The 21,130-nt window shown below is 36.3% G+C and overlaps 1 protein-coding gene and 1 long non-coding RNA gene across 2 annotated transcripts; both read right to left on the bottom strand.

Annotated features, from left to right (window-relative positions):
• Positions 1-6,106: 6,106 nt before the first annotated feature.
• On the bottom strand, positions 6,107-7,985 carry LOC109162814. Its single transcript, XR_002051161.1, has 3 exons — positions 7,797-7,985; positions 7,581-7,588; positions 6,107-6,492 (listed from the first exon to the last, which is right to left on the bottom strand). It is a non-coding gene; the product is annotated as an uncharacterized LOC109162814 (long non-coding RNA).
• A 1,266-nt stretch (positions 7,986-9,251) lies between these two features.
• On the bottom strand, positions 9,252-20,233 carry LOC109162813 (plant cysteine oxidase 2-like). The gene is made up of 5 exons (XM_019311506.1): positions 19,972-20,233; positions 12,829-12,944; positions 11,982-12,147; positions 10,748-10,960; positions 9,252-9,605 (listed from the first exon to the last, which is right to left on the bottom strand). Exons 1-5 carry the CDS (start codon positions 20,174-20,176, stop codon positions 9,475-9,477), a joined length of 831 nt encoding a protein of 276 aa, XP_019167051.1. The 5' UTR covers positions 20,177-20,233; the 3' UTR covers positions 9,252-9,474.
• Positions 20,234-21,130: the final 897 nt, after the last annotated feature.

The raw sequence follows: 21,130 nt of genomic DNA, 5'->3' as shown, positions 1-21,130 counted from the left end.
TTTTTTCACTGGTGAATGTCAATGAGAGAACTCATGTTGGACTGGCACACTAGAGAGAAGCGATCGAATTCTCTCTAGAGAGAGAACCACTCTAGCCAGACTGAGAGCTCTTTACTACTGAGAGTTTTTTCGAGATTCTATGGGTGGTGGTGCATGGTCGTTCTTAGTTGGTGGAGAGATCCCTTTAAAGGGACGCGCTGAGAACGCCTCCTTCTAGGGCCTTCCCTGAACGTCGAACAACCAAATCAGAAGTGGTTTGGATAAGGGGAATTCGACTGTTTAATTAAAATAAAGTAATGTGATGGACACAGTGTAGAGTCAAATTAAGCCACATGCTCCACTCCTTTTGGTGTCCTCCCGTTAATTCCTTTAAGTTTCAACCTTGCTACCATAGTTCCCCCCGGTTCCCAAAGAATTTGATTTCTAATAAAGTGCCGGCGTAGTCTTAAAAGAAACATTCGCCGATTCCTTGTAGGCATCGTTTAATTAAACAAATCGCTCGAATAACTAAGAACGATCGTGTACAACCACCCATAGAATCTCGAAAAAGTTCTCAGTCGCTAAAATCCGTAAAAAAAAAAAAACGTGAAGACTCTTCAGTGGGTCAACATGAATTGTTCGTTCACTGGTGAAAATCAATGAGAGAATGTATGTTGGACTAGCATTCTAGAGAGAAGCGAAAGAATTCTCTCTAGAGAGAGAAACACTCTAGCCAGACTGAGAGATCTTTCGGGATTTTATGGGTGGTGGTGTAGGGTCGTTCTTAGTTGTTGGACGGGTCCTTTTAAACGGACGGATTGTGAACGGCTCCTTTGGGGGCCTTCCCCGAGCTTCGAATAGCCAACTCAGAAGTGGTACGGAAATGGGGAATTCGACTGTATAATTAAAACAAAGCATTGTGATGGTCCCTATGTTTAGTCAACTTAAACTGTAAGCTCCACTCTTGGTGGTGTCCTTCCGTTAATTCCTTTAAGTTTCAGCCTTGCGACCATACTTCCCTCCGGTACCCAAAGACTTTGATTTCTCATAAGGTGCCGTTGGAGTCTTAAAAGAAACATTCGCCGATTCCTTGTAGGCATCCTTTAATTAGACAAATCGCTCCACAAACTAAGAACGATCGTGCATCATCACCCATAGAATCTCGAAAGAGTTCTCAGTCGTTATAATCCGTAAAAAAAACGTTAAGACTCTTCAGTGGGTCAACATGAATTGTTCGTTCACTGGTGAAAATCAATGAGAAAACTCATGTTGGACTGGAACTCTAGAGAGAAGCGGGAGAATTCTCTCTAGAGAGAGAAACACTCTAGGGAGACTGAGAGTTCTTTACTATTGAGAGCTCTTTCGGGATTCTATGGGTGGTGGTGCATGGCAGTTCCTAGTTGTTAGAGGGGTCCCGATAAAAGAACGGATTGTGAACTGATCCTTTGGGGGCCTTCCCCGTGCTTCGAACAGCCAACTCAGAAGTGGTACGGAAATGGGGAATTCGACTGCTTAGTTCAAACAAAGCATTGTGATGGTCCTTATGTTGATTCAACTTAAGCTGTAAGCTCCACTCCTGGTGGTGTCCTTCCGTTATTTCCTTTAAGTTTCAGGTTTGCGACCATACTTCCCCCCCCGGTCTTAAAGACTTTGATTTCTCATAAGCTGCCTGCGGATCATAAAAGCAACATACTCTGATTCCTTGTAGGCATCGTTTAAATAGATAAATCGCTCCAAAAACTAAGAATGATCGTGCATCACCACCCATTGAATCTTGAAAGAGTTATCATTCGCTATAATCTGTAAAAAAACGTGTGGACTGTTCAGTGGGTCAACATGAATTGTTCGTTTACTGGTGAAAATCAATGAGAGAACTCATGTTGGACTAGCACTCTAGAGAGAAGCAAGAGTATTCTCTCTAGAGAGAGAAACACTCTAGCCAGACTGAGAGTTCTTTACTATTGAGAGCTCTTTCGGGATTCTATGAGTGGTAGTGTTTGGCCGTTCTTAGTTGTTGGAGGGGTCCCTTTAAAGGGACGGATTGTGAACAGCTCCTTTGGGGCTTTCCCCTAGCTTCGAACAGCCAACTCAGAAGTGGTACGGAAATGGGGAATTCGACTGTTTAATTAAAACAAAGCATTTTGATGGTCCCTATGTTTAGTCAACTTAAGCTGTAAGCTCCACTTCTGGTGTTGTCCTTCCGTTAATTACTTTAAGTTTCAGCCTTGCGACCATACTTCCCTCCGGTACCCAAATACTTTGATTTCTCATAAGGTGTCGTCGGAGTCCTAAAAGCAACACCCGTTGATTCCTTGTAGGCATCGTTTAACTAGACAAATGGCTCTACAAACTAAGAACGATCGTGCATCACCACTCATAGAATCTCGAAAGAGTTCTCAGTCGCTATAATCCGTAAAAAAACGTGAATGCTGTTCAGTGGGTCAACATGAATTTTTCGTTTACTGGTGAAAATCAATGAGAGACTCATGTTGGACTGGCACTCTAGAGAGAAGCGAGAATATTCTTTCTAGAGAGAGAAACACTCTAGCCAGACTGAGAGCCCTTTACTACTGAGAGCTCTTTCGAGATTCTATGGGTGGTGGTGTATGGTCGTTCTTAGTTGGTGGAGAGATCCCTTTAAAGGGACGGGCTGAGAACACCTACTTCAAGGTCCTTCCCTGAACGTCGAACAACCAAATCAGAAATGGTTTGGCCAAGGGGAATTCCACTGTTTAATTAAAATAAAGTATTGTGATGGACACAGTGTAGAGTCAAATTAAGCCACATGCTCCACTCTTATTGGTGTCCTTCCGTTAATTCCTTTAAGTTTCAACATTGCTACCATACTTCCCCCCGATACCCAAAGAATTTGATTTCTGATAAAGTGCCGGCGGAGTCTTAAAAGCATAATCTGCCGATTTCTTGTAGGCATCATTTAATTAGACAAATCACTCTACCAACTAAGAACGATCGTGGTACCACCATCCATAGAATCTCGAAAGAGTTCTCAGTTGCTTAAATCCGTAAAAAAAAATGTGAATACTCTTTAGCGGGTCAAGCTGAATGAGAACGGGTTGATCACCGCCACCCTAGGACATCAGTCTACGAAGGCCAGCAACAGACACCACCAAAAAGAATAACTCATGAGGAGTCGAACACGGGTCTAAGCAAGCAACACACACATTCTAGCCAGTCCACCAACAAGCGATCTTGAACGCATCATAACAAAGAAAATACAAAAGTCAAAGGCACCAACACGCGGGTCAACCCACAAGAGAACGGGTCAGCCCGGTTTTAAGCTACGTGTCTCCGTTGACCGATCAGGCCAACTCAATCATCAGAAGATTTGAAATTCAAATGCCATGAGAGTTCCCATGCAAGATCTTGCACCACCCAAGAGAAGAGTTCCAATGCTACCACCGCCCAAACTAATTACATGCAATAATTAACACCGCCGGCGGCAGCAACCCCACCGAAAAAGCGACGAGACCGCCGATAGCACCAAACGAGGTTGCGATGAGCCGGAGAACAGATCGGAGAACCCAAAAAAAGATCCAAAACACAGAAAATGCGAAAAAAAGACCAAAAATAACATAGAAACGATGAGGAATCCAACCCGGTAGAGTCAACACCGGCAGAATCCATCCCACCGCCGGTAGAAGTCGAGGAACAACCCAGTTAGAAGTCCATGCGAGTGGACTCCATGCCGGCCGCCTTCTTCTTCTTCTTTTTCCGTTTGGTGATGTTCAAGCTCGCTTCAGGATTACCAGATAATTCCCTAACACCAAAAGCATCCTCCAGAGGATGTTCATCGACCGGAGCAGCAACCTTACCACCTAAACCAATCTGCGAACTGCCATTGCAATCACCGGAGTCTTCAAACCGAGAGCCACCCGCATCCTCCAACTCACCCACGGGTCTAGTAGATTCAACCGGGGAAGCCTCAGCGGCCACACCCGGAGGCACAACATCAACGTTGGCCGGAGAACCAACATTAACAGGCGCTTCCTCCACACTGGCTTTCACGATCTTCACCCCCTTCACACTGAGAGCTCTTTCGAGATTCTATGGGTGGTGGTGCATGGTCGTTCTTAGTTGGTGGAGCGATCCCTTTAAAGGGACGGACTGAGAACGGCTCCTTCGAGAGTCTTCCCCGAGCGTCGAACTCATAAGTGGTACAGACAGGGTGAATTTGACCATTTGATTAAAACAAATCATTGTGATGGTCACTCTGTTGAGTCAAATTAAACCGCAAGCTCCACTCCTGGTGGTGTCCTTCCATTAATCCCTTTAAGTTTCAACTGTGCTGTCGTACTCCCCCCGGAACCCAAAGGCTTTGATATCTCATAAGGTGTCGGTGGAGTCCTAAAAGCAACATTCGTCGATCCTTGGTAGGCATTGTTTAACCAGACAAATCGCTCCACCAACTACGAACAGCCATACACCACTACCCATAGAATCTCGAAAGAGTTCTCAGTCGCTAAAATCCGTAAAGAAAACGTGAAGACTCTTCAGTGGGTCAACATGAATTGGTCGTTCACTGGTGAAAATCAATGAGGGAACTCATGTTGGACTGACACTCTAGAGAGAAGCGAGAGAATTCTCTCTAGAGAGAGAAACACTCTAGCTAGATAGAGAGCTCTTTACTACTAAGAGCTTTTTCGAGATTCTATGGGTGGTGGTGCATGATCGTTCTTAGTTGGTGGAGGGATCCCTTTAACGGGACGGACTGAGAACCGATCCTTCGAGGGCCTTCCCCGAACTTCGGACAACCAACTCAGAAGTGGTTTGGACAAGGGGAATTCGACTGTTTAATTAAAATAAAGTATTGTGATGGTCCATGTGTAGGGTCAAATTAAGCCACAAGCTCCACTCCTGGTGGTGTCCTTCCGTTAATTCCTTTAAGTTTTAGGTTTGCGACCATACTTCCCCTCGGTACCCAATGAATTTGATTTCTGATAAAGTGTCGGCGGAGTCTTAAAGGCAATATCCGCCGATTCCTTGTAGGCATTGTTTAACCAGAAAAATCGCTCCGCCAACTAAGAACGATCATGTACCACCACCCATCAAATCTCAAAGGAGTTCTCAGTCGCTAAAATCAGTAAAAAAAAATGTGAAGACTCTTTAGTGGGTCAACATGAATTGTTCGTTCACTGGTGAAAATCAATGAGAGAACTCATGTTGGCCTGGCTCTCTAGAGGGAAGCGAGAGAATTCTATCAAGAGAGAGAAACACTCTTGCCAGACTGAGGGCTTTTTACTATTGAGAGCTCTTTCGGTGAATGGAGATGTAAATAAAAGCAAGAAGGGTGTACATGTGTACGCGGGGCATACCCCGGAGATGATGCCCACTCGACCCTCATCGATTGGGTGAAGTGGGCTATAAAAGCACTAATCTAGTCACTGCTAGGGAGGATTCTCCTCCCAAGCCTAAGACTACTATATATATTACATATTAACAAACCAAGAATAAAAACATCAAAAACCAAATGACATCAAAAAAAATTGAAGCACAACTACACAGTGTCCCGAAAGCACACGCTGCTTCCCAGTCAACGCGGTCAAAGGTCCACGTCATCCAGTCAACAGCCTAGTCATGTGTGTAGTCAGCATCCACATCAGCATAGTCAACTTCTTCAGCTTCTTCCTGGTCAACGCAGTCAAAGCCCACATCATCCAGTCAGCAGCCCAGTCAGCGTCCACATCAGAAAAGACAACATCTTCAGCAGCCCCTATCACGCAGTCATCTTCATAATCCACACGTTCTCTTGATTTTCAATACAAACATGCATGCAGATCAATCTTCCCCACGTGATGGCTAGTATTCCATGCAATTTCCAAAAATGCTCTTTCCAGGATTCGATTCCTGGTCTTCCGGATTCCTTCCATAGATCTCGGCCATCACACCAAGTTTCCTTTCTTGAACATTTTGAGAGCTCTTTCGGGATTCTATGGGTGGTGGTGCATGTTCGTTCTTAGTTGGTGGAGGGATTCCTTTAAAGGGACGGACTGAGAACGGCTCATTCGGGGGCCTTCCCCGAGCGTCGAACAACCAACTCAGAAGTGGTACGGATAATGGGAATTCGATTGATTAATTAAAACAAAGCATTGTGATGGTCGTTGTGTTGATTCAAATTAAGCCGCAAACTCCACTCCTTGTGATGTCCTTCCGTTAATTCCTTTAAGTTTCATCCTTGCGACCATACTTCCCCCCGGTACCCAAAGACTTTGATTTCTCAAAAGGTGCCGTCGGAGTCCTAAAAACAACATCCGCCGATTCCTTGTAGGCATTATTTAACCAGACAAATCGCTCCACCAACTAAAAACGATCATGCACCACCACCCATAAAATCTCGAAAGAGTTCTCAATCGCTAAAATCAGTAAAAAAACGTGAAGACTTTTCAGTGGGTCAAAATGAATTCTTCGTTCACTGGTGAAAATCAATGAGAGAACTCATTTTGGCCTGACACTCTAGAGAGAATCAAGAGAATTCTCTCTAGAGAGTGAAACACTCTTGCCAAACTGAGAGCTCTTTCGATGAATGCGGAATGTAAATAAAAATCAAAAGTTCAAATACAAGCATCACCGGGGCATACCCCTGAGTACATGTAGAGAAGAGAAGCAAACCGGACTATAACTAATTAAATGAGATATTTAAATGTGGTCATAGTCTAAGCAAAATAGCAAGAGATCTTCCAAATGCCTTCACAAGGAATTGAACCCAGACCAACCAATAAGCTGTCACGCGCTCAGACCATTCCACCAACTATCGAACTTGTTAACTTAGTCGCAAGAAATTTTCAAATATCAATATATCCAGTTAGCGGGTCAAGCTGAATGAGAACGGGTTGATCACCGCCACCCTAGGACATCAGTCTACGAAGGCCAGCAACAGACACCACCAAAAAAAATACCTCATGAGGAGTTGAACACAGGTCTAAGCAAGCAACACACACATTCTAGCCAGTCCACCAACAAGCGATCTTGAACGCATCATAACAAAGAAAATACAAAAGTCAAAGGCACCAACACGCGGGTCAACCCACAAGAGAACGGGTCAACCCGGTTCTAAGCTACGTGTCTCCGTTGACCGATCAGGCCAACTCAATCATCAGAAGATTTGAAATTCAAATGCCATGAGAGTTCCCATGCAAGATCTTGCACCACCCAAGAGAAGAGTTCCAATGCTACCACCGCCCAAACTAATTACATGCAATAATTAACACCGCCGGCGGCAGCAACCCCGCCGGAAAAGCGACGAGACCGCCGATAGCACCAAACGAGGTTGCGATGAGCCGGAGAACAGATCGGAGAACCCAAAAAAAGATCCAAAACACAGAAAATGCGAAAAAAGACCAAAAATAACATAGAAACGATGAGGAATCCAACCCGGTAGAGTCAACACCGGCAGAATCCATCCCACCGCCGGTAGAAGTCGAGGAACAACCCAGTTAGAAGTCCATGCGAGTGGACTCCATGCCGGCCGCCTTCTTCTTCTTCTTTTTCCGTTTGGTGATGTTCAAGCTCGCTTCAGGATTACCAGATAATTCCCTAACACCAAAAGCATCCTCCAGAGGATGTTCATCGACCGGAGCAGCAACCTTACCACCTAAACCAATCTGCGAACTGCCATTGCAATCACCGGAGTCTTCAAACCGAGAGCCACCCGCATCCTCCAACTCACCCACGGGTCTAGTAGATTCAACCGGGGAAGCCTCAGCGGCCACACCCGGAGGCACAACATCAACGTTGGCCGGAGAACCAACATTAACAGGCGCTTCCTCCACACTGGCTTTCACGATCTTCACCCCCTTCACACTGAGAGCTCTTTCGAGATTCTATGGGTGGTGGTGCATGGTCGTTCTTAGTTGGTGGAGCGATCCCTTTAAAGGGACGGACTGAGAACGGCTCCTTCGAGGGCCTTCCCCGAGCGTCAAATAGCCAACTTAGAAGTCGTACAAACATGGGGAATTCCACTGTTTAATTAAAACAAAGCATTGTGATGGTCCCTGTGTTGAGTCAAATTAAGCCGCAAGCTCCACTCCAAGTAGTGTCCTTCTGTTAATTCCTTTTAGTTTCAGCCTTGCGACCATACATCCCCGAGAACCCAAAGACTTTTATTTCTCATAAGGTGTCGACGGAGTCCTAAAAGCAACATCTTCCGATCCCTGGTATGCGTCGTTTAACCAGACAAATCGCTCCACCAACTAAGAACGGGCATGCACCACCATCCATAGAATCTCGAAAGAGCTCTAGCATAAGAGGAACAAAATGATCAAATTAAAGCAAATAATATTTTTAAAACTCTTCAGGTATCAAATAGGCTATTAATACTTACATGTCTATATGTATGTAGTGAGAATAATTTAAGGAATCAAAACAAAATTCTTGACATACAAGAAAAATATTCAGTACTAAATAGAGGTAGATGAAAGTTTTTTTATAATTTACGTTTATCTCTCATACTATATTTTTATATTAATATGGTGGGGGAAAACCCGAGATTTACAAAAGTATATCAGATGATTTATACATGTGACACCCGTGGGGAATCCCATCCAGGTCATCTTCCAAATGGCCAAACATTTCTTCAGGTGGTGAGGTTAAAACTTGAATACCATTATGGTTGAAACTAGAGTGACCAGCCAAATAGTTAGCTACTTGGATGCTTTCCCTAGCAATAGATTCAGCTTGCCATACTTCAAAATATCTCAACTCTCTCCTGCAAGCTTCAATATATTGTGAGGCGCAATAGTGGGTGGTTTGGGATTATTAATGAAGTTGATAATCTCCAGGGCATCACTCTCTACTACTACTCTTTTGAAGCCCATAGATATTGTAAGTTGAATTCATTTTAGGAGGGCACATGCCTTAGCTTCAGGGGGAGTGAAATTTCCGATGCCGTAGCAGAAACCTTTGATCCATCGGCTTGAACTATCACGGACGACACCACCGCATCTTGCTCTATTCGACTTCTGATCCACTGCCCCATCTACATTCAACTTAACAAAACCATCTTGAGGTTTAGTCCGGCAAACCTTTCTCCAGGTGGTGTGTGATGGCTTTGTACGATCGTTAATCATGGTAAATGCTCTACAGGTTTCATCAACTTGAGACCTGATCCATGAGGTCTTTGTCTCTAGAGGCTTCAATGAATTGTTAAAATAGCTTCATCATTTCTCACTTTAGTGCTGATTTGTAATACTATAGATATGTTAGCTTGTAGTTTTAAAAAATAAAAATAAAAAAGCAATTGCTGATCTGATTTGTAATACTTGTATGTAACCAATTTATTACATTATCACTTTTTCTTTTTTTGTGTGCATAGTGCACTTATATCTGTATCCCGTAAGATGAAACTAATCTAACAGAGCTTGAGTCTATCCCCATTCATGACATTTCTCCAAGAGTGTCCCTGCATATGATTTATCACATTGTTGAAGAAAAATAAAAATGAAGAGACCAATGGGGTGGGATGGGATGTTGAATAATAATTCAGTCCCTAATTCCTACAATTGTTGGACCAGTATAATGTGCACCATACACCACAAACTCCTTAGGCTTCTCCCTCTCTTCAAGCCATACATAACTTTTCACATCCTCATCAGCTTCCAATTCTACACTATCTGCAATGCAAATTAAAGCAATCCGATTACGTAATATATATAATACTACAATGTGGACAGACCTTCTCGTGCAGATAGCGCCGGGTTTTGAATTTTTGTAACCCGGTTCTTATAAATAAATGAGACTCTACGAAAAGTATAAGCGCAATCTTTAATACCAATACTGTAAAATATATGAGAATGGTTATATCATGCTCAATTAATTAAGTCCTAATTATTATGAGAGAAATGATTTTGGAAAAAACTAATAGAATTTTAAGCCTGCAGATTTTTTTATTTCTTGAGTAGCTGGGCCAAAAATAAATATGTGGCTCTCTAAAAATTGAGGTCATGTGCTGTTGCCCTTCTTGCACGGCCCAAAATTCGGCCATGCGTGCGGACGGGCGATCATGCACCACTAAGTATGCAAGAATGAACCACCATGTGTTCAGAAATGAACCAGGGTGTGAAATTTTACCCTGGTGCATTTCTGAACATATTGTGTTACATTTATACATATCTAATGGTGCATGACCGCATGTCCCAGGGTTGTGATGCATTTTTGTAGCGCATTCGTGCATTTCACTCTAGTGTATTTCTAATCACGATGTAGTACATTATACATACCTAGTAGTGCAATTCGCACCGCCGCATGGGAACAGGGCGCCGATATATATATATATATATATATAGTTAGGATCATATGAGAACATGTGTTTCGGTGAGAACGTGATAACACATGTGCATCCATCTAATATTTTTTAATAGTTTAGATTAGATTATGTGTGTGTAAACGCGCATTAAATGTGTGCAAACACACTAAATCGTGTTCGCACACATTTAATGCGCGTTCACACACACTTAATCTAATCTAGACCATTAAAAAATATTAGATGGATGCACATGATGTGTTTTCACGTTCTCATTTAAGCACATGTTCATATATATATATATAAAACAATGTTGGACCCAGGCCTGTAATAGTAGCCATATGGCTAGAGAAGGGATTGTTGGGCGGATGCTAGTAAAGATGCAAGTTCAAAAAAATGTAATGATCATCTAAAAGGAAATAAAGTTAATGATTCTTTACTAATTGTAATTTTTAGCGTAATGGTAAACTTATGGTAAAGAAAATTAATAAAATGGAGTATGTAGAAACCAACCTGAAAATCTTGGAAAAGGGAAATCTTGGTAATATGTACAGTGGCGGCCTTCGCTTTCTGAATATGGCGGCCCTTGAACGTCTAATATGGCACAAGCAGTGATGGCCTTGAAGCAGTGCAAATTGCCTCCTGCAGCTGGAAACAGTACAGAAGCCTCACAAGGTGCTGTCAGCTCTTTCTCAACATGAACTCGTGCTAACTGGTGACACAACCCTGTACAAATTCAATACCTCTGTTTGGAATAAGCGCTTACCATTACGCTGAAAGCTATAGTTTATAGTAAAGATTTTCTAGTCACCAATTGTTGGACTTGGCCCATTATCGACATCTGTCAAGATTCCTTAGCCACCAATTACTGGTAAATAATTATGCTGTGAGCACGTGCTCACTTTGCAATGTGAGCACGTGCGCACCTTGCAAAGTGGGCACGGTTCCATATCCATAATTTCTATACTGTAGATTCATAAAATTTATACTTTAGATTTCAATTTTTGAACTCTGTTTTTACAAATCAGAGAACTATATGTTCATAATTTGATAACTATACAGTTTAGAAATTCTGAATTTACAGTACAGATCTTATAAATTTGCAGCATAGAAATTATGAATCTACTGTATAGAAATTATGAATCTAAAGTAAATTTTATGAATCTACAGTATAGAAATTATGAATCTACAATATAGAAATTATTGATATATATGGAACCGTGCCCACCTTGCAAGGTGGGCAGGTGCTCACCGCATAGCGTTCCCTAATTACTAGACTTGGCTCATTATTGGTCTCCATCTAACAATTTCCCAGCCTTAATTAACTGTACAATTTTTGCTCTTGCGACCGGATCCTGATACAACTTAGCTTGTTAAGAATAAGTGCTTACCACTACGCCAAAATTATAGCTTGTAGGGAAGACGCAATTTTATTTCCTTATAAATCGTCATCACATTTTCAAGATGTAAGTTACTACACTTAGACCTCCGCCCACAAATTTCTCTAGCCACCAATTTCTGAACTTGACCGATTACCCGCCTCTGCCCAACAATCTCATTAAGAAAATATAGATTTTCGTAAAACATATACTAGACCAATTGCCAAGCCCAAGCCCCGGCCCCAGGCCAACTCATCCATTAGAACAATGTCCCGTGTTTGTTAAAAGTATGGATTATATATATATATGTATGGATATATATATATATATATATATATATATATATATATATATATATATATATATACCTTGTTGGAGGTTCTTCCCATTGTGTTTATTGCATGTGGCAACTCTTTCAACCCAATCATATGACTTGGCTTGCATTGATCCAAACAGAAGCTTGCTAAACACAGTCATGCCAGGGTGATTATGAAGCGGAATAACACCAGAAGCTGGTAAGCAGAAAATCCCAATCTGCATCAATTTATTTATTACTCCATCACATTCATACTTCAATTCAATTCTAACACATATATATGTATACCCATCTAATAGAACATTTAATAATAATAATAATTGTGAATTATAAAATCACCCACGACATTATTTTTTGTTCTTTAATTGTTTGCAAAAATGGTTTTTTTTTTTTAACCACAAAAAATCACTTTGCAGACAATTAAGATAGAAAAAATGATGATAAGTACAATTTAGGAATTGAAAGTGTTATTCCCTTACAATTCAAGGATAAAAAGTGTCTTTTGCCCTCCTCCCCTACCCCAGCCCCTTTTATTTATTTACTTTTTATAATATGAGTTAATTCTAATTGTAATTCTTTAACTATTGTGTTTTTCGAATTTTGATCATTAAGTTCAAAATCAACTAAATTTGGTCTTTAACTATTAAAAATGTGCCACATTTGTTGAATGACTAAATGTGATAGATTTTCAATGGTCAAAGACCAAAACTGGTCGATTTTAAACTCGAGCACAAAAATTGAAAAACCAATAATTGAATGACCAAAACTAGAATTAATCTGTTCAATAAGTTGTACTACCACAATTGCAACAAAAAAGAAAAAAAAAAAGTTATGTTGCATGCAGTATAATGAAGGATGTTTTGCATTATAATTTGTGATGAGAAAAATAGAGACTAAACTGAAAATTTGTTGCTTTCGTATATGTGAATGTAGGCTATTGGAGGGTGTTGAGTTTCAGTTGTCTCGAAAATATTCATATTTGGTTGAAGATTCACATCCTCAGGCTTCAAATCATCTGCATATATGTAAAGTAAGACATACACGTCACCATCAACATCAACATTTTGTTACAAAATAGAATGCTCATTCAGGGTGTGTTTTGGTCATAAGTTTACATACCAAGAAAGTGAAACAAAATCATAATTAATGTTTGGTTGACAATTTTTAAAATACAACTATGAGATTTAATTGCCCCTTTAATTAAAAACGAATATTATTCCGGCCATCTTATTGGTAATTTGATTTTTAAGTATGGATTAGTGCTTATTTTTGTTTTTTTTTTGTTCATATTGGTGCTTTTGATGTCATTATATTATGATCAATTTACTTAATTTTAAATTTTACATTTTTGTATTTTTAAAATATTTATTTCTATTATAGGGTCATACATAACCAAACATCCATATTGGTAATCATTCCAATTCTACCATACTACCAAACATGCAAAATACTTTTATCAAAACACAGTACCATTACAAAGTATTTGATTCTAATTTCGATTCTGATTCCCATGTGTGAACTAAACACACCCTTAGATTGTAAGTATGTGTGTGCCCGTGTGTGTGCGTGTGTGTGTGTGTTTTTTTTTTTTTTTTTTCTTTCTCAAAATAGATTGTTCTATGTGTTTATTTGGCTTCATTAATAAAACTAATTTTGTTAATTTTAAGGGTGTGTTTGGTTGGAGATTTTTACACCCTACTATAAGTTTTGATATTCATTATCATGTTTAATTTGTTAACATTTGTTATCCTACTATTTGAATCAAATCATTTAATAACTACAAAACTCATTACACTTTTACTTCTCTACTTTTGAACAATAGAATAAAAAATAAGGGAGAAAAAAATGAAAAAAAAAATTAAAAAAAAAAAAGATTATTGTTCATGCATTATATATATACACATATATGTATGTGTATCTATCTTTATTATATATTTTTATATATTTATTTATTTTTATTTTAATTAATTAATTATTTATTTATTTATTTTATTTATTTTGATTCCAGGCCAATTCCTATTTACTACCAATTCCAAAGTGATCCATTCTACTTAAATCCATTACCATTACCATTTTAATTCTATTGTTTGAACCAAACAAACCCTAAGTGTTTATTATATGCAATGTTGAGGATTACATATTCATTTAGAATGATGGCATTGGTGCAGGATGCACTCAAGCACTAGCCTTTGAAATTTGAACTATTTGATATTCTAGTTTTATGGGGCGTTAGAGGAAATTAGGAGGAAAAAATTGTTATTCCAAAAAAAAAAAAAAAAAGAATGAGGTAGAAATTTGAATTTCATTATTTGGTAAACAAAAATAAAATTACTGAGAATTGAAAGGGGATAAGTCAATAAAGACTAAAATGTCCTTATATAATAATAATAATAATAACAACAACAACAACAACAACAACAACAACAACAACAACAATAATAATAATAATAATAATAATAATAATAATAATAATGTCAAAATCGTAATTTACTATGAAATTGCAATTATGGAGAACCTAAGAATTGTAATCCCCCAACAAAATAATGAAATTTTTATTCCATTAAGTTTGGTAGAAATGAAATTACAATTCCGTCCTACCAAACACTTACTATCTAAAATAGATAGAATAGTCAAATTAGTCCTCAATTACTAGAGTAAATGAACCAACTGCTCTAGTTATGCACCAAAGTTTAGTTGTTTTAAAATTTACACATATTCTGGTCATCAGTGTCAAATATAAACAACATTGGTATAACATGTCAAACACGTGTAAAAGTAACAAAATTTGTGACCCAAAGTCCTCTAATCACTAAACTTTCACTGTTGGAAATCATGAAATTTCCGACCATCTGAAGCTCTGAAAGTGATCTTAAATCAAGTCGGAAGTCCTTTTTCCGATCACTTTTGGTATCCAAAAAAACTTTTATCGCTATTTTCGACCACCAGACAAAGTGGTCGGAAATAACATCTAATTGTGTAAAGTCGTTGGAAAATTTGAGTACTTGAAAGATTGACAGAAATTTCTAACTCAGTTTAAAAAATTTAAACTATTGAAATTTTTTTTCGACCACCTTTACTTTGTGATCGATATTTTCGACCACTAAATAAAAGTCGTCAGAAATTCTGACCTATTTCCACACCATAATCCTTCGAAAAAATTTAAAAAATATCACTTTTTCGACCATATTTGTAAGTGGTCAGAAAAGTGTAAAAAAATCAAAGATTTCTAGTCGTTTGTATGGCTTTATGTATAATTAGGGATTAAATTGTTTGACTCTTATAACTAAGGAACTAAGTTCACTATGGACTTGTTTGTTAATGGAGGAATTCGTAGTCCATATTATTTAAATTGAAAAATATAAATATTCTTTTTCAACTTTAAAATGAAATTTAAAAATATATTTTAACTTTTCAAATTAAAATTAAAGTATGAAAGTACACCTAGAAAAGTCATCATTTATAACCACAATAGCAAATTACACTTTTGGTTCTATGACTATAGGGGGCGTGTTAATTTTGGCACGTGACTTTTAAAACTAACAATTTAGTCCTTTAACTATGATTTTTTAGCAGATTTGGTCATTCCGGCCAAATCACCGGTGAAAATTGGCCGGAAAATATAAACTTTTTAAAATTTTTATTCATGGGGGCAAAACAGTCATTTTATGTTGTAAAAAAAGAAAAAAAAAAGGACTATCTTTTACGTTTTTCTTTAGGACTATCTTTGCTTCAAATTTGTGAGAACTTCACCTCAAGAAGCACAATATACGCTAATAGCTTGTGTACATGGATGATCTTCACTGACGTCGACGAGTTCTATATTCAAAATTGTGAGATGATTTCCACGAGCCATCGCGATTGCTGTTACGCTCTGTGTTTCTAGAAACCGGTGACATGGCGCAACTCAACATTGCTTGTCTCAAGTTCGAGCTATCGAACTGGACTTCCTATCCGCCGGCGGGCGTAACACAGAGCGTAACAGTGATAACAAATAATTTTCCTTTTTTTTTACAACATAAAATGACCGTTTTGCCCCCATAAATAAAAAAATTTAAAAAGTTTACATTTTTCCGGCCAATTTTCACCGGTAATTTGGCCGGAAGGACCAAATCTGCTAAAAAAATCATAGTTAAATGACTAAATTGTTAGTTTTAAAAGTCACGTACCAAAAATTAACACGCCTTCTATAGTCATAGGACCAAAAGTGTAATTTACACTAACCACAATTTGACATTTCTAACCCTAAACACAAAATATTTGCATCAAATTTTTACACAAATAATAATAATAATAATAATAATAATAAAAATTCTTAATATATTCTTACACTAAATTTTATTCATCCCCAAACCTTTTACACCAAATACCGATACATACAAGGGATCTGTCCACTTTAAGCATAATTCTCACACTGTCGATACCAAGATTTCGAACTTTAATTTCTTCTCCCAAATATCCCATCTATTCTTCTTATGATTTTCCCTATCACCAATACCATCATTACTCGTTACTATTACCATTCATTTTTAGTTTTTTTAGGTGATCATAATTGACTATTTTTTTTTTCAAATTACTAAATAGGCCCTATCAGCTTCTCCTTGTTGGAGTAAAGTGATGCTATGGGCAAATTATACCGTCTGTGGGCCATGGTCCAAACAATGTCAAAAGAAACGGCACTCGTTCCGCATAAAATAGCTTTGTTTGTATAATATATTCAGTTTTATTTTATATACACTGTAATTTCATTTCGATTTAACTACAGTTTTATTCAACATTATACACTCAAATATGTGAAACTGCTATTCAATTTCATTTTATATACACTATAGTTTCATCACAACACAACTACAATATTATTTGGTTATAATTACAGTTTCTTTGGACAATATACATCAAATATGTGAAACTGTTATTCAGTTTCATTTTATATACACTGCATTTTCATTTCAACACAATTATAATTTTATTTCAATTTAATTCAATTACAGTTTAATTTAATAATAATATAAAAATAATATGTGAGACAGTTTTATTTTAGATATACTGTAGTTTATTTTGTAATTAATACACCAAAAATATAGGCTTCATTAAGATATAATGACAACCGTTTCTTTACTTAATTAAAGAAATGGCGTCGTTTTTAGACCATGGTCCACGATATACCGAATGGATGCCATGGCATAGTTATGGATCGCTATCAGCTTCTCCTTGTTGGAATAAAGGAGATGCCATGGCACCATTATTGTTGTTTGAGACTTTTCAACTTGTCCTCAACAACCCCTCACTTTTACAAACACATGCAAATGAAAGAAAGAAAAAATACTTGGATGAAATGACACTTCCCCACTAAATTATACTCCCTCTGCCCTATTTCATATATCTGGTTCAATTAACAAGACTTGATTGAAAATATTTTTATTTCAACTTTTCATAATATTAGATTTAGTATTAATATATAAAGTTTATATATTTAGAAACTACATTAAAAATATCATTAAACACACAAAAAAATCAAATTAAAATAATTAAAATACTAAAGAAAACACTACTGGAAATTATGAAATTTCCGACTACCTGAAAGTGATCTTAAATCAATTCAAAAGCAAAAAGTGGTCGGAAATAGCAACAAAGGTTTTTCCCGATACCAAAAGTAGTCGGAACAAGGTTTTCGACTTGATTTAAGATCATTTTCAGGTAGTCGAAAATTCCATAATTTCCAATAGTGAAATAAATAAAGAATAAAAAAATTGTTTGACCAATGAATAATAAACAAGACTGATAAAATGTAATAGATGGAGTATTGATATAACTTAATTTTCCTTTTAGTTAGAGGTGCATCTATTTTCATTCCTTAGTTAATTATCTTCAAAGTGACCATTCTTATCCAAATACATTAATTATTTACGGTTGGTATCCAAAATTTTTAAAAATGAGAGACTTTTTAGATGCATTAGCTAAATCTTTCTGTCATCAATCGTTTTATCCAAATGCACGAAATAAATAAGATAATATAATTTCGGAATAAGGGTCAAATAGGCCATTGAATTGCACACAATAATGCAATTAGGCCACTGAACCTAAAAAAACAACAATTAGGCCATTGAACTTACCAATTTCTTTCAATTAGTCTAATTTACAGGTTTTACAGGTTAGTAACAGGTCACCCAAAAATTTAAAATATTTTTTAAAAATAATTAATTAAAATATATTTTAAAAATAAAAACGTTTCTTCGTCTCCATGGCCGCCGGAGACGAAGAAACGTTTTTTTTTTTTTAATATATGTTAATTTATTATTTTTAAATAATAACTTTTTAAAAAATTATTTTAAAATTTTTGGGTGACCTGTTACTAACCTGTAAATTAGACTAATTGAAAGAAATTAATTAGTTTAGTGGCCTAATTGTTGTTTTTTTAAGTTCAGTGGTCTAATTGCATTAGTGTGTGCAGTTGGATGGCCTATTTGACCCTTATTCCTATAATTTCTGACCATTCTAATTTCCGATCCATATCTTAATTGCATGTCAATAAACGAGAATTGAGAAAAACTTTTTTTTTTTTTGTTCTATTTTGTACGTTTAAGCTAAAAGAACAACGATATTGTGAGATTTAACTTATATTCCAAAAAAAAAAAAAAAATCTTCATTTTTTTTTAGAATTTTAGATTTCTACTGTCAGAACTGTGAATAGCTAATGTGTTTGGGTAAAAATAGTTAATTTAGTGATGACTAAGAAAGTAAAAGTGAATATAATGCACCTATAATTGAGAGAAAAAATAGATTATGTCACCATAACTTAAAAAGAAAAAGTACCATTTTCCCAAATAATGGTATATATCTCTTGCTTTACTAGAGATAAAAAGGGGTAAAGTCTATAGTGTAAAGCTATAGTATCTAAACTGGAGTACTACTGCACTTACTTTTTATTTTCTGCAGATGAGATGTATCAATTCGTTAACAATAGCACCTTTTTTCTTTCTTTCTTTTTTCCATTCAATTAGAATATGTTATAATTAGTGATAGCAAGTGGAATGTGCCATGCCGACCTGACCAAAACTCAATCATTATTAAATGGACTATGGTTGTGTGGACCATAAATAAATAGTACATTTTTAATGTACCAAGGGTACATTATTTATGTACGTAAAGTATATTTTTTGAAAGCACATTTTTAATATACTAAGGGTACATTATTTTATATAATGTACCTTCAGTACAAAAATAATGTACTTATATTAAAATAATACACTTTTAATATATTAAAAATGTATCTGATATTCATGGTCCACACAATAATTTGTCACCAAAACTCAGGTGGGCTAGAGCTAATGTGGGTTGTGTTGTGTTAGTTAGACTATATTTTTAAAATGTTAGCCCAATTTGATCCACTTTGATCTATTAAAATATTTAAATTAATAATTTTAAAAACATTTTAAATATATAAATTGTAATTTATAATTTTTAAAATTTTAATTATAATTATAAAAATTTAAAGTTATTACATATTCTATAATTGATAGACTATATATTATTTATACATTTATAAAGTTAAAAATTTTACATTATAAATTAAAAACATACAATTTTAATAATTAAAACTAATACAAATTACAATAACGAATAAATTTAAAACAATACTTAAAGATTCTTATTGCAAGGATGAGTGTGAGACTATATAATGTGTAGAGATTTACTTTGTATGTAAAAGAAATTCAAACCAATAATACATTCTTAGGTTAAGACCCACATATCAAGAAATTAATTAAACATGCATCATTTATCATTGAAAATGTTTTAAAATTAATTTACATGTCTTATTTTTATAAATAAAAATTAATTTGATAAAATATAATGTTAACTTAAATCTTTATGCTGATAAATTAAATACTAAAATAAAAACTTTATACTAGGTATTATGAAATTACCCATATATGGAAAATGTAATATGATTCAACATTTCCTTAAATAAAACCGAGTAAAATAAAATATCAGAAAACGAATAATATATGGATCGAATTGAATGTGAATATGTATATACAACATACCTAGAATAGACTTGAGCCGTTCGATGTCGGCCGGCGGCGGAACGTCGGCGGCTTTGGCATCGGAAAACACTTGCTTGCAAGTCTCGAACAATTTCTGAACCGTTGTTTCTCTTCTGAGACTGTTCTTTCTTTTCTTGGATCTCATTTTAGTCTTCTTCTTCTTCTTTGATGTTTCAGAGATTTCTCGACCTCTCCAAGGATTCATTTTAATTAGATAATTATTATGTTTCCCTCTGAAATGGCAAAGATTCCATAGATGCTGGTGTGGGGTTTATATAAAAAATAGTTCGTGGAAGTCAAAGGTTTCAAAACCAGGGGCCATGCAAAACCATTCCAGTGTGCTACGGACAGTGGAATTTATGCATTTTTGCTGTCTACTTGTCGCATATAATAAATCACCATTGACTCTGCCGTGACTATGTTTAGTCGTGTAGCTTACACCTTACTCTTATTTTATTCCCCTTGAGTAAAATCCGTCGATATACCGCTCTTAGTCTCTTACAAAGAGTCAAACTTGAAAACTCATAATTATCATGTTGATTCGTACGAGCTTACCTCATTGGTTCAGTATACAATATTTAGGAGAAAAGATTAAGGTTTGAACCTTGGTAGCGGAGCAGTGTGTGGATTATGGCATTTGACCATGTTTGTTGAGTTATTGAGTCATTGTAATTTATTACATACTCCTAAATACTTGTCGTGATATGAGAACTCTTGAAATTGGAGATTCAACATTTTGGGAGAATAAGAACTTGGTTATAGTTGTCACTCTATTAGTATTCAACATATATTAAATGAAGCAAATTTGAGTGAGTTACAATACAGAGTGTTTTATAAAATTGTACTTTACATTTTATTAGAGTTACTAGTTTTTTACGCGCATTGCGCGACTGGGATAATGTTCAATTTTTTTTTTTTTTTAAATAAGTACTTTAAAGTATATCAATGCAAGATTATATTGGAATTGTTCATGCATAGATAACTGAATGTTGAATTTGCGTATTTAAATAGGTAATTATAAGTTTACAAATGCAAGATAATATTGTAACATCCCACTTTTCTTAAACTTAATTACAGTTCTAAAACCAAAATCAAGATAAACTAAGCAGCGGATAAACAACTTAAATAATAAACTAGTGGGAATGTCACCGCCACAACC

This window comes from Ipomoea nil, unplaced genomic scaffold, assembly GCF_001879475.1.
Source record: "Ipomoea nil cultivar Tokyo-kokei standard unplaced genomic scaffold, Asagao_1.1 scaffold2957, whole genome shotgun sequence".
Taxonomy (NCBI): Eukaryota; Viridiplantae; Streptophyta; class Magnoliopsida; order Solanales; family Convolvulaceae; genus Ipomoea; species Ipomoea nil.
The sequence above is the reverse complement of the archived record's forward strand: the minus strand, read 5'-3'. Positions and strand labels throughout refer to the sequence as shown.

Bases quoted from the DNA above. Each gene is read 5' to 3' on its own strand.
- LOC109162813 (XM_019311506.1), bottom strand. From the start codon at position 20,176: ATGAATCCTTGGAGAGGTCGAGAAATCTCTGAAACATCAAAGAAGAAG. The intron at 12,945-19,971 runs GTATGTTGTATA...ACATATATGCAG, and splicing joins ACGGCTCAAGTCTATTCTAG to ATGATTTGAAGCCTGAGGAT. The intron at 9,606-10,747 runs GTTGGTTTCTAC...TTTGCATTGCAG, and splicing joins CCCTTTTCCAAGATTTTCAG to ATAGTGTAGAATTGGAAGCT.